This window comes from Lycorma delicatula, chromosome 1 (genome assembly GCF_047948215.1).
Source record: "Lycorma delicatula isolate Av1 chromosome 1, ASM4794821v1, whole genome shotgun sequence".
NCBI classification, from domain to species: Eukaryota; Metazoa; Arthropoda; class Insecta; order Hemiptera; family Fulgoridae; genus Lycorma; species Lycorma delicatula.
This window is the reverse complement of record NC_134455.1, coordinates 387,435,483-387,460,775: the sequence shown is the minus strand read 5'-3', so window position 1 is coordinate 387,460,775 and position 25,293 is coordinate 387,435,483. Positions and strand designations below refer to the sequence as shown.

At 31.2% G+C, this 25,293-nt stretch overlaps 2 protein-coding genes across 2 annotated transcripts in view; one reads left to right on the top strand and one right to left on the bottom strand.

Moving 5' to 3' along the window:
- The window catches only part of LOC142317334 (uncharacterized), a 35,457-nt gene extending 14,276 nt beyond the window's left edge, over positions 1-21,181 (bottom strand). Inside the window, exons 1-3 of the mRNA XM_075353804.1 lie at positions 20,787-21,181; positions 4,367-4,552; positions 231-625 (exon numbers count right to left, since the gene is read on the bottom strand). Of these exons, the coding sequence (XP_075209919.1) occupies positions 231-625; positions 4,367-4,552; positions 20,787-20,933 (728 nt within the window). The 5' untranslated portion in view covers positions 20,934-21,181. The remainder of the gene's footprint in view (positions 1-230; positions 626-4,366; positions 4,553-20,786) is intronic.
- A 2,245-nt stretch (positions 21,182-23,426) lies between these two features.
- Positions 23,427-25,293, top strand: part of Rpt1 (26S proteasome regulatory subunit Rpt1) — a 47,709-nt gene continuing 45,842 nt past the window's right edge. Inside the window, exon 1 of the mRNA XM_075353803.1 lies at positions 23,427-23,576. Coding sequence (XP_075209918.1) covers positions 23,507-23,576 — 70 coding nt within the window. The 5' untranslated portion in view covers positions 23,427-23,506. The remainder of the gene's footprint in view (positions 23,577-25,293) is intronic.

Sequence of the window (25,293 nt, the reverse complement as noted above, 5' to 3'; positions counted from 1 at the left end):
CTTTCCAAATTGAAACACCTCATACTCAGGCATTTTTTTAAAGTAAAACTACAGTAGATAAATAGTTAATCAGAATATGCTAATATCACTTTAAAAAAATCTGGAAAAAGTATTCTGTAAGTTTGATTAAAAGTTAATAATTTTTTCACATTTATAATCAAACAAATAAAAATAAAAATACTAAAAATTCTCCCTACAATGTGGAAAATTATTTAAATTAAAAATACTACCTTTGTTCATTTTCAATTTGATTTCTCTCTGTATCAACTGCTTCAGTTAAACAATTATCAGCTTCACCTGTAGATCTGCTATCATCATCACCACTATCTGATCCACTTTCACACTCAGACTCACTATCCATTTCTGACATTTCAACAGTAGGAACCACATTTACTTCATCAACCATTGTAGAAGCTGAATTTGTCGAAATACTGTTGCTATTAGTTACAGCTGAAACTGCTGATGATGTCACTAATGTTGCCTCTTCAACTTTAATTAAAATGGTTGGCTCTGAATTAATACCATTTGTATTATTATTAACAACTAATGCTGAAGGAGTAACTGCTGTATTATCATCGGTATTATTTTCACTAACAGTAATTGGAGGAACAACTGTAGTAGCAATCTGTAAAAATAAAAAAAATTATTTATTTACATGTAATAACATGCTTACTAGATGATAAATGAATTTTGTAGCATGTAAAAAGTGACAAGCCTGACCAGGATTCAAATCTGGGACCTCCGGATGAAAGAGTGAGATGTTACCAGTCCACCACGGAGATCGGTGGAATGGTGATTAATATTAATAACAATGATGATATTAACTAATGAAACATAGAAAATAATACAAGGTGTCATGAATCATAACTAAAAAACTCTTTCAAGTTGAATGTGCTTGAGGGAATACCTAAGAAACAGAATAATTTTAAAAAAAAAGCTGATCTAATAAACTATTTGTCCAATAATTAAAAAAAAAGATTTTATACACTTTTTTCATCCAATAAATTCAATAAAATCCAATATTCAAAACAGAAAACACTCAAAAACCATTAAAAAAGCCTAAAACTAATTGGAGAGCATTTAAACAATAATCCAATAACCATCATTAGGTACTGAAGAATAGCAAATATTATCCAACAATATTTATCTCATTAGTTCAAAATAAAGTTTGCTCTACTTTCTCTTGAAATTTTGTTTTAACCACACTTCCATAAAAAAATTATAATTAAAATAATTACAAGTTAATTCACATTTACAATTTCTGCATTTAAATTTAAAAAGATTAAATATGTATAAAATTGCATTTAAAAGAATTACATATGAGAATGTTTAATTATTATAACAGCAAAAATTCTTTGAAATGTCACACATAAAAAAAGGTGCATTTGAATTTAGAAGAATTTTGGAAATGACTGAAAATCAAATTTTCAATGTAGCAGTTTCATGGAATAACATTCTAAATCAAACATTTTCTCACTTAGAATAAAATATGACTCTAAGGTTCATCAAATGAAAATCAATAGATGGAAAATTGACATTGAATGAAATGTGATTCAAATGTATAAGAATATTCTTATTTCTCCACTAAAACAGGATGATAGAAAGATGATTCAAAGGTAAACAATTTATATTTCAGATGTCAGGCCTTGAACACCACTGAAATAACTGAGCAACAAATAAACTCGTAAACAAGTAGGAAGATAACAATGAAAACAACATTATTAAGAATTTAAAAATGAAGCCAAATTATAATTGCATTCTGTAATTTAGCCATTACATTTTTTCCTTGATGAATTTTCTACAATTTTTCTATTCCTAAAATTTGTCATTCTCAGTCCCAAACATGACAAATCATTGAGTGTCTACTCAATGATTTGTCATATTTTAAATGAGACTAAACAGTTAAGTAGATGTTTATTTTTTGAAATGCCCTTAACTCAAATTTTCTATTAACAAACATATGACAAATCATGTGAATCTGTGTGCAAGTGGATCCCAAAGTGATAGACGCTTTTGGTTTGAACAGTGGAATTATACACGTTGTTTGGTTCTTGTTTATATCTCTGCGCACTTACTTTACTAAGCCTGTATAATATATTTGTAGAATAGTCATATTTAAGATTTCACTAAATTTAAGTGGGCACACTGTTTTTTTTTTTTTTTTATATGCCTGTATTTATTTTAAGTTTTTAACATTTGCAATAATAAAATATGGTTAATCCTTCATTTTTTCACTCCTCAATAACCAAATGAATAGCCCATAGACAAGAAAGAGTTACTGAACTTCTCTGAGAAACAGATCATGTGGTTTATAAAAAAAAAATTATTTAATTTGGTGGATTAAAGAAATGAAAACATCATTATAGTAAATATATACATTAAATGTTTCCTCTTAGTCTACTGAACTTCAGATAAATATACTGTAAAAATTTTGTATATTTAAAATCTTTTTTAATATTTCTGAAGTAAAATTTTTATCAAGATTGCACACATTCAAAATTTATTCAAGAATAACATTTTGAAGGAATATCCCCAAGATATAACAATACAAATTAACTGTTACTATAAATACAAGCTATCACAAGAATCATGTAAGCCTACATGGACAAAATCATTACTAATATTCACAACACCTACATGTATGAACTGTTTTTATAATCTTGGTATTAATTAGGAAAGTTTGATATAAAGCTACATCAGTCTATATAACACACCAGGTGTAGAAAATTCCTACACCTGATAATTAAAGAATCATAATATCACAAACGAATTAATATTATATAAGAACCATACACATTTAACCTATCTCTTATTATTTAAGCTCCTAATCAAATAATTTTGAAAATATTCTCTTTTGTCTGGAAATCACAGGTTTATTTCAATACATTTACATCTTAAGTGCTTTAAAAGTATTATACATTGTAATATAAGTGACATACCATGTACATGTCATAGTTATAAATTATTTCACTTTTGTGTTCTGTTTTTTTTATTAATCATGTGCTCATCCAAATAAATAAGCAGTAGTAAGTAGTAACAAAAGAATAAATTATACACAATGTTAAAACATTGGTATTTATTAGTTGAGTGGAAAAAGGATATAAGAAATCATTGAATTAACCAACCAGACACGCCCTTGCACTGATGATTTCCATACCAATACAATATAATTAATGTGTTGTAGCTTATATCTGTCAAGGGTGGACTACTTGCAACATAAACCTTCCAGTAATATTAAGCACATATGTTCATAATGAATCAAATGCTCAATGAAGCTTTGTTAAGTGCAAGTTTTCTTGTGAACATAGCAGGTCGTTTATTGCCTAGGATTTCAACATGGATAGAAACTCAGCAGTAACTTACCTATGTTTGTCAAAAGTTACAATTACACAAAATTAGAGTTTTTATGACCACTATGCAATATGGAGGTAGATGTAGGCTTCTAAAAAGAATTTTGATACAGAAATAGACATTGATACTATGTTGAATAGATTACATACTAACAAGAAAGAAAATTAGATAAAAAAGCTAAGGAAATTCGTCTTAATTAATTACATATATTAATTAAATTAATTGTATTAATTAATTAAGTAATGTATTAATTAAACCAACTAAATAATTCATTTAAATTTAACGTTTATGTGACCGTAACCTAATTAATAAGTATGTTTTCCTCACCCTCTTCAGCTTTAAATTTAAAAACATTAAGCTCTATAAAGTATTTATGAGTTTTTTAATGAAAAAAAAATTTTTTAATTAAAATATTAAATAAACCTATGTATAATATTATTGGTGTTTTTCTGTTGCCATTTTCAATGAACGAAATATACTGTTGGAAAACAAAATGCAGATACAGTTCAGCCCAATAAGTAACATATCCACTCTGTACATCAATGACTGACTGTATAATGAATATCATCATTATTCTTAGAGAAATTACTACAACTCATGCAGTTATGCCTCAAAGCTTCATGTGCATCAATCCAATGAACTGGGAAGGTGGTGTAAAACAAAAAAATGCAACCCCTTTCAAAATGATAATGTGATAGTGTTTAGTATATACACTACCTCCACTCAGCAGTAGAAACATATTTTTATCATAAATAAAAATATATACTGCCATAAATTTAAAATTATATAAATATAAAAATTATTATACATTTACTATAGACAGAATCTATAAATATCTATAAATCTATAGACAGAATCTTCAAACATAGTCAGAGAACGCACAGAAGAAAATAATTACAATGTGAATAGTTAATAAAAATTGACGAGATGCTAAAAACAAAGAAAGTACATTAACAATCATTTCACAAAATACATTTAATATTTAATTTAACAGTAAATCTCATGAATTACTTACAGGCAACGAAACTGGAATTGTAACTTCAATTTGTTCTCCATTCTCAGTCACTGCATCAAATTCTTTTAGCAGTGTATTTAAAACACTTTCAGTTTTAATACTATTTTCTCTAAAGTCAAAAAGGAGATCAAGTTTATAAACACATTCCTCACACACCATTTTTGGGAGCTTATCTGTATTACGAACCTGAAAATAACAAAATAAAAATATAATGTTGTTTATTTCAGCAAATCAAGCTCACTAAAATGCTAATGATATTCAGCCATGCAAGTTGCAATTTCATTCCATTCATTATAGGGAAATAATGTATAATGAGCATCATTACTTTCAAAATATTAATTCTGATTAGTACCGCTCTTACCTTAACTGCTTTATTCATCTACAAGAAAGTAATAAATCCGTAAATAACTATAATTTCACTCACTGTCTACAACAATAGCATTACAATAATCATCCACTTTTCTTTCAATAACCTTATAAGTAGAGTAAACTAGATTGCAATTTACATAAGTCTGAAATGTATTTTACAAGAAAACAGTGTGCTTGGACAATTCTCAATGACAGTAATAAATTTGGGTGTACAATTGTGATATTTACAAACAGAAAGTACAGTTGGCAACAACATAAAAATATTAAGTGTACTGCAATACAACTTCTCCTTAGTAAATCAATTTTTCAACCTGAATAAAAGTTATTTAACTATCAAAACACATGGAAATATGCTTCCATGTCAGAAGTGTATGATTTTTTAGACTTGCATTTTGATGCTGATCATAAGTTGCTATTGTTAAGCAGTACCATTTTAAACAAACAAAACCCTTCATCTGGAGCAGACTGCTGGTTTCACTTCTTAACAGAGATGAGCAGGATGCATTGGTATTTTGTTAATTTGTAATGAAATCCAAGTAATAAACTTTAAATATCAGAACAAATTAGCTATCACATATTCTGATATTCCAATTGCAAAAACAAAATAGCACAAATAATAAAATTATTCAAAAACATTGCAAAATGAGAAGTGTTGTACGGTGTAATATAAGATTGCTTACAACCTTTCAGAATTTAAAAACAAAGTAGAAGAAAAAATAGTTTACAAATGGTTAAATGCTTTTGTATGCCTTAAATTGACAAAATCTATTCATCACATCAGTATCATTCATTACCAAGCATGGTGTAAGGTAGAAGTTAAAGAACTTAAAAAGTTAAGATTTGTTTAAAAGAATCACACTGCTTGCAATTGAAAAGCAAATGCTAAAATAAGAGAGCAGTAATAATACACACCAATCAAGTGGACTTTTGTAATTATAGGGCATTTTATCATGGGCTTTCCTCATACCTATCACATTGGATTGATAAATGCTAATAGGGTAATCCATCTCGATAACAAAGCAGGGTTTGTTTCCAACAGTAACCTATCACTTAGCCTGCCAGCATGCTTTGATCAGTTTTTTACCTTATTTACACTTTGACAAGATACTTTGTGAATGATGTAAAAAAATCCTGAAGTAATAGACCGATAGAAGTGGATGAAAAGGCTTGGGTCAGTATGATCTGTTGTGACTAGCACAAATATAATATGATAAACAATCAAAATTTTTCTTTATAACTGAACTCACATTTTTAAGGCAAATTTTCATGATGTTTACTGTCTAGTAAACATCTCAAACGGGACCCCAAAATAATTTAATTTTTAGTACAAAGGGGTTTACTTTACTAACATTTTACAAGTTTAAATAAAAAACATGATATATTTTAATTAACATGTACATTTAAATACACAAAAAGATTATAGATTTGTGACCCTAATGTATAATTGAACTAATGCTCCAAATATAAATTCTAACATCTAAGCACTAAGCACCAAATATTCAACAGAAAACTTCAAAAGTACAGTTATTGTAACTTAATGTGGTATGAAAATGAATGTTGGGAAAACAGAAGTAATGGAAGAGTGTCTTTTATGTGGCTATCACAAAAGAAGGAAGAATTGAACAAGACAATATGGGTGTTTTAGGTATCACATTATCAGAAATTTGCAAAAGTAAAAATGAAGTGAAAACAATAACAATAACTAAGTAAGAATTAAAAAAAAAATCAGTTTTGATATAAGATGCAATTAGGACTTGAAGAAGGTTGTAAAGTAATATGTTAGCAGTATACCTCTGTATGGGAGATATAGATATTACAAAAAAGGGGAAAGTTTGCAAGAATTTGAAATGTAATCATGAAGAATAATGATTGAAATTTAATGAATGGTTATAAAAAATGAATCAGTAATGAAGCGAGTGAATAATATAAGATTATGCACAACAATTCAGAATAGGAAGGCTGACTGGGACATATTGTGAGAGGAAAATTTCTGATAAAAACAGCACTAGAAGTTGTAAACGAGGCAAATGTTTTTGGAAAAGAGTAAAAATAAAACATAACCTAAAAGGAAATGGCAGTAATAAAGAACTCGAACAAGTGTAACTGCAAATGAACATAATGCAAAGGTCCTTTCTCAGGACAGACAATCATGATGATTCACTATGTAACCTATGAACTTAAATAAGAGCAAAAAAACTGATGTAATTATTTTTTTTATAAGTACATCAAACACAAACTAGTGGTAATGGGTAAGTCCGGAGATAAAGTTGCAAACCCACCAAGCATCGGAAACTAAACACCAGATACTAACCACTAGACCACTACTAACCAGTGGTTACTGCTTATTCAGCCTTATTTAAACACAAATAATATGGAAGCTGACCCAATTTCCGCAGTATCTACCCAAGAAAGAAAAAATCAAGGAAAAGGAAATTGAGAAAGCAGAGTAGCAATTAGCCCACAGAGAGATTGCAAGTACCTTGGAAAATGTTTACCTAAGAATAAACTAAAGAAAATATTACTCTCTAACATTAATCAGAAACACTCATACATGTTGAATATTCTGCAGTAGTGGTCTGACTGAATGGTTAATATGGTTCAGCTACAAAATCACATGCTAAAAAATCCTGGAAATGAGCATTAAGAATGTTTTCCTTAAATAAAATTCTGTTTCCGACACTTTAACGTTCAGAGGAAAAGTAGCATATATTTTATTTTGGTCACAACACAATTTTAATCAGTAATGTGCTGCTCCCTCCCACAGTAAAGGAACATTGATTTCTATTAAGGAATACTCATCCAATGGAATCAAACAGAAAAGTTGATATTTCAGTTGGGATATTCACAAATGCCATAAACAATTCAAGGGTTGAGAGGAAATCTTGTATTAGGAACCCTATACCTGTTCTATGGTGGTCCTTGAATTTCAGGAGAAAAAGAAACTTATGATTTCCAGTGAATTTGGTTCTGTTATTTCTACAGTTCCTTTACGAATCAATTTCTGTTCTCACCATTATCCCTTTTCCTTATCCTTGATATCTTCTTCCTTATTACCTGCTCGATAGGTGATAATCCCAACGGAACTTATTTACAATGTACAATGTATTTGATAAGTTCAAGTTAAGGTAAAGTAAGGTTAAGGTAAATGACTAACTAAAGCTATAATAATATACCCTATTACATGTTTTGTTTTAAACTTAAAGTAACTTTCTGAAAGTAGATGTAAATTGTACAAATTAGGAATTACTTTTTAGATATTTTTTATAAGTTTCTTAACATTTCTAATTAAAAAATATGTAAAATTAACAACTACATTGTTAAAGTAATGTATTACTTAGTATTATGTAAATATAAATATGTCCACAGATATAAATAAATAAAAGTAAATCATCTTGTTTTTTCATATATCTAATTATATATAATTTGTGAAATGTGTAAATGACTTTCTGAAAAATTAATCAGCTGACTAAATAGATAAACTAATATATATATATAAATAACCAACTACAGAATCTACAATCAGATCTGTTATTTTCGTTTCGTGAAAGTCAGTTGAATAATTTTTCAGAAAGTCATTTACACATTTCACAAATTAATATGATCCCACAGGCATAATTTTTACAAAACACTTTTTGGAAAGTGTAAAATATCTCAGAGAACTTCTAAACAATTACAAAAGGTGGAAATAGCATCTGGAATAGTGTTGAAGTAAATTGTGATTTATACCAAAAATGACATCTCAAATTAATTTATATAATTAGTCAAATCAACAGAGTAATTGCAGGTTTTAGTCGTTTTAAAGATTAATTAAAATTAATAAAGTAATTCATTTTTATAATTAAAATAAGTATTCCCATCACAGCTTTGCCTGTACTATGTGGTTACTTGAATTTCCTGTAGTGGTCAGGGATGTTTTGTCGATCAGGACTTGCTTTGCTCACTCTTCCCATCTACCCAGGGGCTCTGCTCCTTGAACCCCCCGCCATGGGTTCATTTAACTCATGCTTGTGATAATAATAATGATAAATAAAAATTAAAGCCGTTCAATTTATAAGAAGTATCAGTACATTGTAATTTCTTCAGAGCAACAGTTTAGTTTGGTCAGTACAGGAGTTAAAAAACAATTGGTTTTTAAATTTACAATCACGGTTTCACTTATAAAATATATAATCAGAAGAATTAAAAATATAAATTTCCATCACAATGTTAACAAATCTCATAAGGATTGATTCAACAATGGTATCATAAAACGGCAAAAATTCAAGAACCCAAAAATGGTTTTAAGACATTTATTTGAAAAGTATTTGCAAGCCCACATCGAGTAAATATTTAATACAGTCGGAAATGGGGAAAATTTGCAATCATTTTTTGTAATTTTTTACCTTTCTTCGACCCCTTTCAAGGTCATATTTTGAAAAATGTAGAGATTGGTTTTCATATATTCACATGAAGAGTACACATCCCAAAGATCAAAATTATATCTTCATTTATTACAGAAAACTGTTTAAAAATAATAAATTTCATTGTTAGTCCATTTTCACCCTTTAAACTCAGAATTTCAAAAAATCCTTTCTTAGAGTTCAACTACACCACAAGAAGAACATGTATACAACAAATTTTCATTAATTTATTTTCAGTAATTTTGCTCGGTGTTGATTATCAAGCAGTCAGGATATTCTTTAATATATCTACTAGTGGTCCCTGTCATGACTTCACATGCAATATTTTTTTAATAGTAAACTTACTGATTAATAAATAACAATTATTTAGTCATGACTATTGTTTTTAGATTTTCATTACATCCCTGTCACGACATTTAATGAAAATTTTGGTATTTTTTTTTGTGATGCTACATGAATAAGCTTCTACATAAACTTACTGTAGAGCAAGCCACATAAAATTTAAAGGAGTGAAGTTAAGGAGTCGGCCTCTCAGACTATGCAAGTGGAAAGTAGGAGGCTGATGGACCAGATTGAAGAGGGAGTGATGAAGGAGGAGATCCTGGCGTTGGTTAGCAGATGGTAGCCATTGGAGGTTTTCTCACAAAATGAGTACATGACAGAATCTACATTTTTGAGGTTGTTGGACAGGGTATAGTGGTGCTGTATAATATATCTAATAGGGCACAGTTTGAGAAGGTATTAGAGAGGGCACCGTCGTTGTAGAGGTTGCTCAAGCAAGGCAAGCTTAGAAAGGGGCAGCTTGTGTCTGTGTGTGATCAGGCGGAGGTCCTCAGAGGTTTGGTCCAGGACAGACATAATCGAGTTTTCACGATGGTAGTGATGGATTTCAAGGAAGGTGGGAAGGTGGTGGCAGAGGATGTTTATAGGGCCTTGAAGAAGTTGAACGAGGTTAAGGCAGCTGTGAAGTTTGGTTTGGCTGCAGATAAGAATGGTATGATAGGTAAAAAATTGCTGGAGTACTGAGGTAGAAGGTTGAAAGAGAAATTTCAAGTCTTATGTTGTTGAGCAGTCAAAGGAGACTGCAGGTGGAACTAAGCGAGTACAGTAGAATGGTGGTAAGGGTACTGGCATGATTGTACTGAGGGGTTATTAAAGAAAGTGAAGGAGGGTGCAAGTAGGATTGACTTCGGCGACACAATGTCAATGAAGAAGGGTGCTGGGGAATCCCTGCCAAGTCAGAGTGAAAGCCCCTAAGAAGGAGTGTGAGGAGGTATCGAGGGTTATCAAGAATAAATTAGTGGGAGTTAATGTTACTTGCGGGCTGAGTAAGCATGGGTTTCTTTACCTTAAAAACTTGGAATTGGGATTTGCCGAGAAAGAGATAGTGGCGGCTATTAGAGAAGCCTCTGGTGATCAGAAAGGTGAGATGAAGGTGGTTATGCTTAGGCCAGCATATGACAATACTAAGAGTGTGGTTGTTACCATGGCAGCGGCAACAGCTGCGGGACTAGCAGCTATGAGGAGGGTCAGAGTGAATTGGGTGCTCTGCAGGGTTTCCCTTAATAGAGATGAGCCCAGGTGTTACAAATGTCTGGATGGGGCACATGGCTGCAGGTTGTAGAGGACATGGCAGGTCAGTCATGTGCTTTAACTGTGGTGGTGATGAGCACAAGTCTGTAGACTGTAAGGTGCAGACTAAGTGTTTGAAATGTGGAGAGTCAGGGCATTGAATGGGTAGTGCCCTATGTAAGCCCAAAGATGGTAAAGTTCCTGCAACTGAACCTTAATAGGAGTGTGGCGGTACATAATGCATTGCTGGAGTTAGGAAAGAGGCTGGATGTGGACCTGCTGGTGGTGTCAGAGCCCAACTGGAGAAAAGTTGCAGAAAGTGGATAGGTGGTAGATGTGGTGATGAGTGCGGTTTTAATAGTCATCACAAGGAGACGTCTACTCTCATGTGGAAAGGGTAGAGGGTTTGTGTGGGCTGAGTTTAATGAGATGGTGATGTTCAGTGTGTATATTATGCCAAATTGTAGTGTCCAGTACTTTGAGGAAAATTTGGAGGGCTTAGCTTGGTAATGTATCGAACTAGGAAACATTTGGTTGGCAGGTGATTTAAATGCCAAAAGTGTGGCATGGGGAGGTAATATCACCAACTTGAGAGGAACACTTCTTGAAGAGATGGTTGGGGGGCACAGACTAATTTATCTGAATGATGGTGAGGCGAACCTTGGTGAGGGTGAATGGGTGTTCTTTCATCAATGTAACATTTGTCTTACCAGGGGTGACTCAGACAGCAAGGGACTGGAAAGTACTTAATCCATTTAATTTCTTAATAAATAAGAGAGGAAGATTATTTCTGAAACAGGGCTCAAAAATTTAAAAGTAGGATAGTGGAGCACATTGGGCATTTGGAGGAAATAACGCCTGGACATCTGACCAAGGTGGTGTCCAGAGCGGTTGAGGAATCACTGATGTGTGGACGTCGATGTGATAACTGTGTATATTGGTGGTACATCTGATGCAAGGAGCTAGGAGGAGGGTCTACAATGATGAGGAGGAGGTTGGTCGTTACAAAAGAGGGGAGTATAGAAGAGCTATTCAGAAAAGTAAGAAAGACAAATGGAGGGAGCTTTGCTCAAAATTAGATGAGAACATCTGGGGTAGTGCCTACAGGATAATATCTGTCAAGTCTGGTAGGGCGCTACCTGTTCTCTCGGTGGAAATTATGAGTAGATGTTTAGAGGAGGTTTTACCCCAATGTCAGACTGGGAAGTGAACAGAGGTAGTGGCTGTGAAGATCCCCCTTTTTCTTTGGAGGAGATTCAACAGACAGAAAGAAGGCTATCTGGAAAGAAAAGTCCAAGCCTGGATGGGGTGCTAAATGAGCACCCCATGGTTGTGGTAGTTGAGGTGGTGCTGTGCCAGATTCAAATGGCGTTTAATAGAATGCAGTTTTAAGGGTTGTTGGCCAGAGGAATGGAAGAGGGTCAAGGTGTATGTTGAAGAAGGGAGAGAGCAGAGTGGGAGACTCGAACAGGTTTCAACCACTGTGCCTTCTCAGTTGTTTGAGTGAACTATTTGAGAGAGTAATTGTGGAGAGGCTGCTGGAGGAGGTGGATAGGAAAGGAGGATTCAGTGAGCTGTAGTATGGCTATCAGAGGGGTGCACCACAATGCATGCAGTGAATAGTGATGGGCCTGGCGGATGAAGCAGCTGCAGGCACATGGAGGACAAGGGCCATCCCTGCGGTGGCATTGTAAGATGTGTGTAATGCATTCAACGCACTATCGTTTGGATGCATCCTACAGGAATTAAGGAGGATGATGTTAATCCATATTTAATAAGGATCCTGCAGAATTACTTCACAAACATTGCGGTTGTAGGAGTGGCTGAGGAGCAGGAGCTAGAGATTGAAGTAGGGTGTGATGTTCCACAGGGTTCGGTGTTGGGACCTAATCTGTGGAACATTGTTTATGATGGCATCCTCAGGTTGAGTTTTCCAGAGGGTATCCATATTACTGTGTTTGCCAATGATGTTTCATTAGTAATCATTGGGAGAACGGAGGAGGTTATATGCCATGGTAATGTAGCCGTTGACTTGCTAAACAAGTAGTTAGCAGAGAGAAATCTTAGCTTGGCGGTGGAAAAAACTAGAGTGGTAGTTATGGCAGGTAGGAGGATGTATGCAGGATATTAGGCTCTGTTACAGGAGTTGATATTGAGCCAGTGAGTAGGGCTACATAAGAGGGCATTTGGATTGATTCCAAACACTCCTTTCAGCCTCATGTAACAGAAAGTTGACAGGGCTAACAGGAAATTATCAGCTGTCTCCAGATTAATGAGTAAGGTTGGTGGGCCAAGTACATCCAAGCACAGGATGTTGGCTTTGATGGCTTGGTCCGTCAGCCTTTATGCAATGGTGTGGAAGTGAGCCCTTGATAAGAAGGCTGTAAGTAAATTGGAGAGGCTTCAAAGGCAGTTGGCAAATGGGGTGGCATACACATATCGAACAGTCATAATGGAGGCAGTTCAGATCGTGTCATTGCTCCCCTCCCTGTAGTATTGGCGGCGGAAAGAACTGAGAGCCACGGGGAGCAGTAAAGGTAGTGCCAAGGAAGAATTAGAGGTTAACTGGCAAAATAGGTGGAACAGAGCTGAGGTTGGGCGGTGGACATAGCGGCTGATTCTGTCCATAAAACTGTGGCTTCAGAGGAGACATGGAGAGCTCACCCAGTTTATGATGGTCCACAGCTGATTTAACAGCCACCTTCATAAGAGGAAGAGTAGATCTGACATATGTCTCTACTGTGTGAACATAAACATGGTAGAGCATACTACTTTCCATTACCCAAGATGGGTAGAGGAGAGGTGTGAGGTACTTTGCAGAGTTGGAGTAGTAACTCCAGAGAACATTATTAAGGCTATGCTTCACGGTGAAAGAAATTGGAAGATGATAGCTGGAATGATAAGTAGGATCATGAAGAAGGCCACAGAGGAGGTCAAAGAGGGGTAATGCTCGTGTGAAATGTTAGAATAGGGATGGGTGGATAGACCCATTCATGAGGGGTGGAATGCTGAGGTGTCCTTCTGATGAGTGAATGGGGATTGGGTGGTACTGCTGGGAACGGCATAACCGAACTCTGCATGGTCACCCAGGATGTTAGAGGTTGAAAGGCATCCCCCCAAGAGTGAGTGTGTCAACCGCGGCAAGGCCAGTTTTGGGTAAAAAAAAGGCCACATAAAATTGCCCGTGAGAGAAACAGTCCCCTCTTAAGTCAATGCCTGCCAACTTACACTATTGTCCTTGAGACTTATTAATCGTCATTTTTAGCATGCCCGTAGTGCCCGAGCTATATGGTTATTTGTGTTTCCCATTGTGGTCATGGGGTATAAGACAGTCCTAGCTCGCTTCACTCACCCATCCCATCTAGCCAGCCATTAAATAAATATAATGTGTAAGGCTATCCATTTATTTATTTAATTTCTTCAATGTAGATTAGATTAATAATTTACTAGATGTGCTTGAAGCTTGTGCATTTGTACAAAGAGAAATTTTATGACATATAAAATATTCTAAGCTAGAATAGAATTCAAATTTGGAGTCCATGTAAATGACTCTAACCCACTATATTCATTAAACTCATGGTTGTGAAAAGATAATGATAAATAAAAATTAAAGCCTGTTCAATTTATTAAAAATATCAGTGTATTGTAATTTCTTCAGAGCAACAATTTGTTCAGTACAGGACCTGAAACTTTGAGTGATCTAAGAATGTGGGTTTCAAAACAGTTGGCCTCCATCTTAAAAACAATAGTTATAACTAGTTACCTGTAAAATGTATTTTGCCCAGTTCTTAGCATTACCCAAACACCACCATGAGGTGATTGTACATTATTTCTCTCTTTTTTTTAGTTTTTTAATTACTTTTATGTTTTTTTTCAAATAACTGGAGACAGGTACAGCCAGTCGCATCATGCACAATGAAAAAAACCCAGAAAATGGTTTTTAGATATTTATGAGTATTTGCAAGCCCCATCTAGTGAATATCTCGTTTAATATAGTTGGAAATGGTGAAAATTTGCAAACATTCTTAAAATTTCTTTACCTTTCTTCAATCCTTTCAAGATTGAATTTTGAAAAATCTGGAAACTGGTTTTTAGATATTTACATAAAAATTGGTGGGTGGATAAAATGACAAATAAAGAGGTGTTGCGGCAAATTGATGAAGAAAGAAACATTTGGAAAAATATAGTTAAAAGAAGGGACAGAGACAGTTATAAGCCATATATTAAGGCATCCTAGAATAGTCGCTCTAATATTGGAGGGGCAGGTAGAAGGAAAAAATTGTGTAGGCAGGCAAAGTTTGTAATATGTAAAACAAATTGTTAGGGATGTAGGAAGTAGGAGGTATACCGAAATGAAACGACTAGCACTAGATAGGGAATCTTGGAGAGCTGCATCAAACCAGTCAAATGACTGAAGACAAAAAAGCATGAAAATTACACATATCTTTATTTGTTACCAAGAAATTAAAAAAATACTCAGTTTAAAAAAAAATTCAAAATCATTTTAACCCTTTAAACTCGGAATTTCAAAAAATTTACAAATTAGTTTTTTGATATTTTACATAAAGATTACACACAAAAAACAATTACATATCTTCATTTGTTACCAAGAAATTACCCTGCTGCTCCATTTTAACCCTTTAAACTCATCAGGGCAAGTAGCTTTATAGGTACAGATATATATATATATATATATGTAATGTAAAAATTGTATAATGTACAATGACTTTCCAGACCATGTAATTAAATAAATATAATGTGTAAGGCTATCCATTTATTTATTTAATTTCTTCAATGTAGATTAGATTAATAATTTACTAGATGTGCTTGAAGCTTGTGCATTTGTACAAAGAGAAATTTTATGACATATAAAATATTCTAAGCTAGAATAGAATTCAAATTTGGAGTCCATGTAAATGACTAAGACACTATTACTTCAGAATAGATGTTGGTAATACTGAACAGCTTGTGGTAAAATATAAATTATTTTTACTGAATACAGAAATAAGAAATATATCATATGGTACTAATAACATAACTTAACACTCATGTCCATATGATTAGTATAAATAATGCACTTATTTGTGTATTCAGCAACTGAAATACTCCTTAGTTAAAAGCAAACATCATTACCAAGAACCACTCTTTATACCACTTTTAGTGGTAAAAGAAGAAATAAATTACTCTTGTACCACTTTTAGTCGTGACAGTTTTACATAACTAATACTGAGCAAAATTTATATTACTTTGTAAACAATGATACTTAAACTGAAACAATGATATATATTACAGTCATTTTTCATGTGGTAATATTTTTAATTCCTGAACAACACATTCAGATAAAGTTAGCTGTATGTACGTAAATATAAAATATTTTCTAACATCTACATTTTATAGTAACAGAAGTAAAAGCTAATTTTTTCAATTTTTCTACATTATTATTTTAGTCTATTATCTTGATTTCTGTTTGTTTGAGATTACATATGATAGACAAAAAAAGTGTTAATGAAGTTGAAGAATGAAATTATTTTAACTAAACTAACCAATTTACATGACTGAAATCAGCTTCTGTTAAATTTTCTCTTGAAATATTTACCTTTGGACTGCATACTTTTTATGAAAAATAATTTGGCATTTACTTAAAATTAAGTTAACTAAAAATTACTAAACTTGCCTCTTTTTCAGAATTCCCAAAAAATTACACAACCAATGATGTACTTAAAGAAAAACTTTCAACAAACAAAATTAATATTTCTTTGATTTTTTTTAGTTATCTAAAAAGATTAATGTATGAAGGTCTTCCAGCAAAATTTTTTGTATAATTTTCTAGCTAAGGATGGATTTTTACCAAAATATTTCAAGCAATAAAAATATACATTGAATTTTTAACTATTTACAAAGAAAATATTTTACTTTAAAAAGCGTTCTACACCGAACTTGCTGAATATATACTGAAGATTTCAAAGAACAAGAATTAAATCAAATAAAATATCAGTTTTTAAGCTAAATGTTTTTGGAAGTTTGAATGTATGTTCTATTGCGGGGTAATACATAAGAACCTGTACCCAGAAGAACACAGAGTAATTAAGGTATGTAATATTATAATAACATATATCAATCATTTAAAAGTTACCAGCATTTGAAAAGAAATGTTAAATAAATAATAATAAATTAAAACATAAAATTAATGTATAATTAAAACAAATGTTATAATACAACAGAGATTGTAAATTTGTTTGCTGTAACAATAGCTGTATTAATTTCTACTTAAGGATAGCTCAATTAATCTTTGTCATAAAAGGTCAATAAGTTAAAATTGTATGCATATTTTTTTAAAGAGTAAATCACTCAAATAGTAATCTCATTTTTATAAAAATCTTATTAAGAAATCTGATGTGGACACTACATGACTTCATTGTACGTCTATTAAATTACATATACACTTTTTTTTTAAATGTACATAAAATTTTATTTCATTAATAACTTCTGATTTTTATTTATTGTAAAAATCTTTTACAATCAGTGGTTAATTATTATTATTAATAAATCAACATATTTAAATAAAAAAAAATTAAAAAAAGGAGATGAAGTCTGATTCAAACTGCGTGCCTTCTCCTTATAAGATCCAAATATTTAATTAATTAAAATTTTATTTGGCTATTACTCTGGAACCAATAAAAATAAGTACCACTTATTATTATATACCACTGAAAAGATCTCAATGAGGTATTTACTACTGCAGTTAAAAAAAAGTCCAAAAACAAAGTTTTTTGGATTTAGGGCTTTTTTGGACACTTTTGGTTCAGTCAATTGCAATAAAAAGGGGAGGTGCACAACTAGATGTTACAACAGTCCTAAATCCAAAATTTCAACAACCTAATCATTTTTGAGTTGTGTGAGATACACACATACAGACGTCATGCCGAAACTAGTCAAAATGGATATTTCCGTTGAAATCTGAAATTTTCCGCGATCACAATACTTCCTTGTACAAAGTGAAGGAAGTATTGTGATCGCAAAAGCAATCTTTAATACATAAAAATTTATGCAAAATCTCAGTCTTACTAACAATTACTATTAAATGTTAACTAATCTACTATATTAATAAAATACTGCAGTCTGTTCTTTTGACAGCATATTCTACAAACTAGCATTCTACCAAAAAATACTAATGCCTTTCTATACATTTTTGTTTTTATAAATACACTATGAAATAGGTATGTAAATAAGCTAATAAATAAAGGTTTATTGAAAATGTAATTGTTAAAACCCCAATTAGTAAAAAAGTAAGTTTTACTACTATGCAAACCAGATGACATCAAATGAATTAAAATCAGATATGAAGATAAAATAAAATCTAAAAAAATTAAAACTACTTTAAAAAAGAACAGGTGCTAAAAGAATAATATTTTCAATTCTTTATTTCTTAACTGCCAAATTAAAGGATTCAACCAAAACCACTAACAAATTCTAAATTTCATGCTGACTTCAACACTTGACACTTAAAAAAAATGAAAAAGAATTTCAGTTTTTTTTTTTAACTTTCAAGTCTATTTTCATCATTTTTAAAGTTTGTTTTACATTATTTAGTTTCATTTTCATTTCAAATAAGCCGATAACCTTTCGAATAAACAGCTCTTTTGTTTAGGCAGCAAGAAAAAACTGTTTGCAAGAAGTACAAATGTGAAAAATTGTAATGCGAGATAGACAAAAATAAGAAAAGGAGTGAAAAGAAAAATCAAGGTAACCCTCTTTGGAATGCAGGAATATGTTTATGATTTTTCTTTAATTACTGTTAGTCTTAATAAACACAAAAAAAAGGTATAAATAAATACATGTCTTAGGTGGACCTAAGACATTTTGGGTAGGAATATGTATTATTTTTCACCCTAATAACCCAACTAATTTTCTTAAAATATGGCATTTATTAATGTCAATTAGTGTAGTGATTACACTAAAAAAGCCAATGATGACTGACAAAAAAAATAATGTTCTATTTAAACAATATAAAAAACTTACATGAACCAGATACCAGAGGCCTTTCTCTACTAAAGAAAAATAAATCTTCAAAGTAACAGTAAATAGTAAGGCTTCTACATTAGTCATAAAAAAGGCTGAAATTGGTTAAAAACATTTAACTTGAAAACAACCAATGTAAAAATTTGAGTCAACATTAACAATGTCTTAACTAATGCTGCTATTTTACAGTTATAATCTACATTTTAACACAAAATTTACGTTTGTTGTTGGCTTTAATATAACTGTGTACATAAATTTATTCAAGCCTAATGAATTTTCATAAATATGTGAATATTCAACTCTACTTCAGGGTAAAAATATATATATAGTATCTATGGTATCCTGCGGTATCTAATGAATATATTAACATATATATTACATAATGTAGTATTTTAATTCCTATTATATCTAGGCACCATTTCTAAATGTTAACAAGAAATGATTACTGTAACCTACAATTAGGCCTTAAAAAACTACTAATAACAAATTTCTGAACGTCTACATTTTATGGATTATAGATTCAGTTGCTTGACACACTCATTCAGGCAACAGCTTAGCATAATACTCAATGAAATATACAGAAACAAAGTTTTTATGCAAGATAGTGCACAGCAGTAATGCTATATTTATTTTCTACGTCTGGTCACCTTTATTTTCATCACATTTCAATGATACTCCTTCTGCACTATGCAATATTGTGTACAAGTTTATGATAAAGACAATTTTACAGTGTCTGGTAAGAGTGGGTAAGGAACGGAGTGCCCCAACTATCCGACTCGCATCTTCAGAATTTTATCTCTGAGATTACATCCAAAAAATTAAACCCAATGATTCATATAAGGAATTAAACACCTGAAACAAGAATCTGGGAACTACTGAATCAGATCCCATTAAAAAAAAACTGGACTATTGTTAATATGTTTCCAAGTCAATGAACAGTAGCTACCTTACTTTTCCCAAAATATTTTGAGTTGTTTCAATTAGCACTGAATTTATGTACAAGAATAAATGGTTCTGAAACCACAGACATTATACATTTTACTATAATTAAATAAAATGGACAACTTCCACCTCAATTCAAACTGTATAAATTTACACCTAAAAAATATTATAATTACAATCATGAAATTTTAAGTTTTCATCCCTACCCTTAAAATCGAATGAAAAAATATTCTTATAACAATTCATAAAAACATATATACATGACTATTACACCATACTTATTATTACAAAAACGGAAGCTGTTTAATATGTAAAAAGCTCAGAAAAATTTTTTTTTTATCATTTCCCTTTAAGTTAATGTAAACAGTTGAGCTGTTTAACATAAACATGCTTCCCAATTCATAACTACACATTTTGATATCGCGATGATTTTACCAGAAATTTTTCAAAATAACAGTACTGAATAAGGTTAGAATTGATACAAGTAAGCAATTTCTAACAATCCAGTTAATAACAGATACTAAAGGGTTATTTAAAATTATTTAATTAAATCTTTCTATCATAATAATAACAATTTTTATAAAAAATTGTACTATATTTCGTAATGTACTTTAATGGAACGAATCAGAAAATATAAAACATAAGATCATTGAACTAAATTAACAAAAAAAAAAGAAAAGGAACCATATAAATTAAACCCTAAATTAAAAAGTACACAACCCTAGCCACAATGTTCCATTGCTGGGTAACTACTAAACAAAATTCATTAAATGCTACTGGATGCTACAAATTGACAGAAGAATAACCATTAGTAAATTAAGCAAGTCACAAAATTAACTCGTCGTAATGTCTTTTAAGCAGCTTAATATTCCAGTAATTGTTGAAGAAAATTAATCATTCCACTCCATTTTTAATATAAACAATTCAGAATAAATATTACATCTACTTATTCCTTTCTGTACAGAAAAAAATTGAAGTCAAAATATTTTTTAATAAGCAGTTTAACAGAAATATTTTGTGTAAAATAGCAATTGAAATGACCGAATAAAATGCAGAAAATATATTTCTTTAAAGTTAATAAAATAGTTTGCAAATTTAAAAACTCCTCTCAAACACACCTGAATTGGAAGACATGCCGTAATCTTTTTAAATATTTGTCGGAGATCACCTTCACGTTCAAAAATATGCAACCCCATCAAAACACTTGTTTTTGAACCGCAAATTCTACACAATTCGCTGAACTCAGAAAAGCTAATTGATGCCATAATAAAAATTGTATATATTATTTTTATTACTACATTTCATTAAGATCAACCCTATTTATAAAATAATAAATGCTACCATTAAATCTAATAAGGAAGAACATTTCTTTAAAATTGTCATTTAAAGAAGAAAATTTTTAAAAAAGCCTCTCGCACTACATTATATTAATCACTCAGTATACCTAAGAACAAAAATATTCAGTTTGGATAATAGACAATAACCAGAACCAAAGCACTGTGATACGATGAAGGCTTTGTTGAGTCAGGTTGTAAACTGCTGATACAAAATTTACCCCGACTGTAAGTTAGCAATAAAATATAAGTGTGGTGCGCTAGGTAAAGCAATCTCATGTTAATGCATAGAGTAAAACTAAAATTTAATTTTTAAATAACAAAACATATTCTCAACAATGTTTTACAAACTCTGAAGATATTAATATCATTTAAAATAAACAGCTTCAATTGCTTTAAATACATTTTTGGGGGGAAATTTCTTAATGAACCAGTAGTTGATAAATTTCAATCACTTTTAGAGTTATACGAAGATTGTGATATAATTCATCAGATATAATAATAAAATCATCTGATGTAAAAATCATTAATCAGTTGATTGATTGGTTATTGAACGAAGATACATTCATTTAGTGGTTGAGAGAACAATACGGTATTTAAATTTGTCTTAAAAACTAAATTAATTTTTTCTCCTTCAACTCTTAATTCACAAGGAGAACTGTTCATTCATTATTCCTGGTTGAACTATAGAATTAACCTAGTTTGTAATGTACCATTTTGAATTTCACTACAGTTATGTTTGTAATGTATTTACATTGCTGATATTACTAATATAACCGTGAAGCTTTTTAGCTTCACATAAAAAGTAAGCGAACAAATAATTAGAATGTTTTCCGTTTGAAAGTGAGTCGTTTAATATTTTTTATTACTTTTAAAAACGTTATCTCTTTTTCCTTCTTTTAGTTATAAAATAATTTGAACTTCTTATATTCAAATTACAAGCTTATATGTGTAAGCCTTTCCACATAGAAAATGTGCCAGTAATGAATGACCCATTCATTTTAATACATGATAACAACCTTTAAATATTTTACACACTTTACATAATTCTACTTTTGACGACAACGTTTTGGTTAATAAAAAAAATTAAGTTCCTGAAGATGGAATTCGTTTCCGAAAGCGTTAGGACGCATTAAAAGATTGTTGGTAAGTGGGTTTTTTTTTGTCTTCAGTCATTTGACTGGTTTGATGCAACTCTCCAAGATTCCCTATCTAGTGCTAGTCGTTTCATTTCAGTATACCCTCTACATCCTACATCCCTAACAATTTGTTTTACATATTCCAAACGTGGCTTGCCTACACAATTTTTTCCTTCTAATATTAAAGCGAGTATTCCAGGATGCCTTACTATGTGGCCTATAAGTCTGTCTCTTCTTTTAACTATATTTTTCCAAATGCTTCTTTCTTCATCTATTTGCCGCGATACCTCTTCATTTGTCAGTTTATCCACCCATCTGATTTTTAACATTCTCCTATAGCACCACATTTCAAAAGCTTCTAATCTTTTCTTCTCAGATACTCAGATTGTCCAAGTTTCACTTCTATATAAAGCGAAACTCCAAACAGTGGGTATTATATATTAATTATTTATTGTATAATAATACCAACGGGCCATGTTTGATAAAATTATTATTGGAAAATTGTTTTGGGCGGCTGTAATTATGATGATGCAACTGGAAAGAATAAAAATCAATGTAGATTTAGACTCATCATTTGCGTCCTAATTCAGAATACTATAAAAGTTTGCCTATACCGTTATCTACGTTTCAGATGAAGGTATGATGAACATAAGTTTAGTAAAAGTGGAAAACATTGCAGTTGGTTCCGATTTTATCTAAATTAGAGAATAATTTTAACATGTCAACCTTTTTTTTTCTTTAGCCTCCGGAACCATCGTAAGGCATTATTTCGGAGGATGAATGTGAATGACATGTATGAACGTAGGTGAAGTGCAGTCTTGTACAGTCTCAGGTCGACCATTCTGAAACGTGGTTAATTGAAACCCAACCACCAAAGAACACTGGCATCCACGATCTAGTACTCAAATCCGTATGTCAACCTGTAACTAGATAACTCGTTAAATTTAAGTTACTGTAATTTAACTTACTGTCATATAATTTTCTTGTTTTTAATAATGTTTTTGTTAAGCATAGAATGCTAAACATCAATACTAGTTTTACATATTTTTTTACATTTTTTAATAATCTCAAGTTGACAGTTTAAATAATGATGGAGCCATACCGAATGAAAGATAATTTATGTTTTAGTCTTAATAAATTATTGATCAGTTGGTCTCTTTTATTTATTGTTTAGTGCGACTAATATGATTCTGTAAACCGAATTGTTTCAGTTATTGTTGATTTTGAAACAATGAATTATTTAATGTTAATCTAGGAAACTTTACAACCTTTGCTACCTGTTGGTAACACTGGGAGTTTCAGTAGAAGGTGCTGTGTCAACGTTGTTATTAATATTTCTGTGAGGTTGGAAAACTTACTATCGAGATGCCAGACTTTTTGGGAGATGATATGAGAAAGACCAAAGAAACCAAAGAAGAGGAAAAGGAGATTAAATGTAAGTATTAAATTTCTACATGATCCCGACAAATAGTTTTGCTTGAACATGATAAAATTAGCTTGTTAACATAACCATGTTGGTTTTTTTTTTGTAAAATGTTCAGTTGCTTGTTTCATAAGAAAAAAGTATAATTTTATTTGTAATTTGGATGATAAATGTACCCTTCATAGTTCTAATTTTGCTGCATATTTACTTTTGAAGAATTTAAATGTTGATTCTCTTAAATCGGTTTTTAATTTTTATTCTTAACCTTTTATAGATACATTTGTGTATTTCATCAATTATTTTAATTATGTGAACGAATAATTACGAAATTATATTTTATTTCTCCAAATCTACCTATAATACGCGGAAAGTATTTATTTCATCTTATTATAAAGATGTAATTTGTAATCGGATATGTTTAAAAAATAGGAATTAAAAAGTGTACACAATTTATTTGAAGAATTTAAATGTTGATTCTCTTAAATCGGTTTTTAATTTTTATTCTTAACCTTTTATAGATAAATTTGTGTATTTCATCAATTATTTTAATTATGTGAACGAATAATTACGAAATTATATTTTATTTCTCCAAATCTACCTATAATACGCGGAAAGTATTTATTTCATCTTATTATAAAGATGTAATTTGTAATCGGATATGTTTAAAAAATAGGAATTAAAAAGTGTACACAATTTATTTATTTTATGTTCTCAAGTTGTCTTTTTGTAAATAATGGATATGTTAGATTTTTCAGTTCTTATTCTTTAACAATCTGATATCTTTATTTTTATGAATGCATGACTTGTATTAAACATTTAAAAAATTAAAATTCAGTGTTGGAGAATTTTTAGATACATTTTGCCTAATTAGTATATGAGTGGGTTGTGAACTGAAAGGACATGTTGAAATTCTGTAACTTTGTAAGGTTCAGTTTTTGTACTTGTTTGCTGCAAGGATGTTAAGAAATATTGGATCCTGTCCAACACCTTTGGCTCTTGCAGAACCAAAGGTGTTGGACACCTTTTTGGTGTGAAGAAAAAATTCTAACTACAGGAATTTGTGAAAATTCCCCTTGGCGATGGTAGGATTAACAACAGCTATTTAAATGGGTTATATAATCAAAACCTCAACATTTTCTTTATGATGTTAATGTGTAGGGGGTTGGAAAGTGGTTTAGAACATCCCCATTGTACAGCTCCTTGGATTGTTAAAGCTCATTTTATATACTCAGGTTGAGTTACCAGAAATGTATCCTGTTAATGATATGTTCTCCCATTATGGATATTTCCACCATTATTGTCTAGAATTAATCTTCGTAGAGCAAAATAACATTAGTCACCTTGTATATTAACAAGAGTTATCGGTGCTTCTTTGCCAGGTGAACTCTACTATTGTTTACTGCTAGATTTAAACAATGTTATTTAACTGGGTATGCCTTTGTATTAAGTGAAGTAAGTATAGACATTTGGTCTCCCTTGACAAATGAGCATATTTATTTCTTAAACCTTTAATCATACACTGGTATGACTTATGTTCATACTTTGTGCTGATTTCCCATGTTATCACCACAGTACCTCAATAATTACAGATATTCATGCATTTCTCTCCTTTTTTAGTAATTGCAGTACATGTTTCAATATCTACCTGATGCTTGGCCATATAGAAATTCCAGACAGTAAACAGGCAGATGTAGCTGCTAGGAAAGCTGCTACTCAGCCAAAATTTATA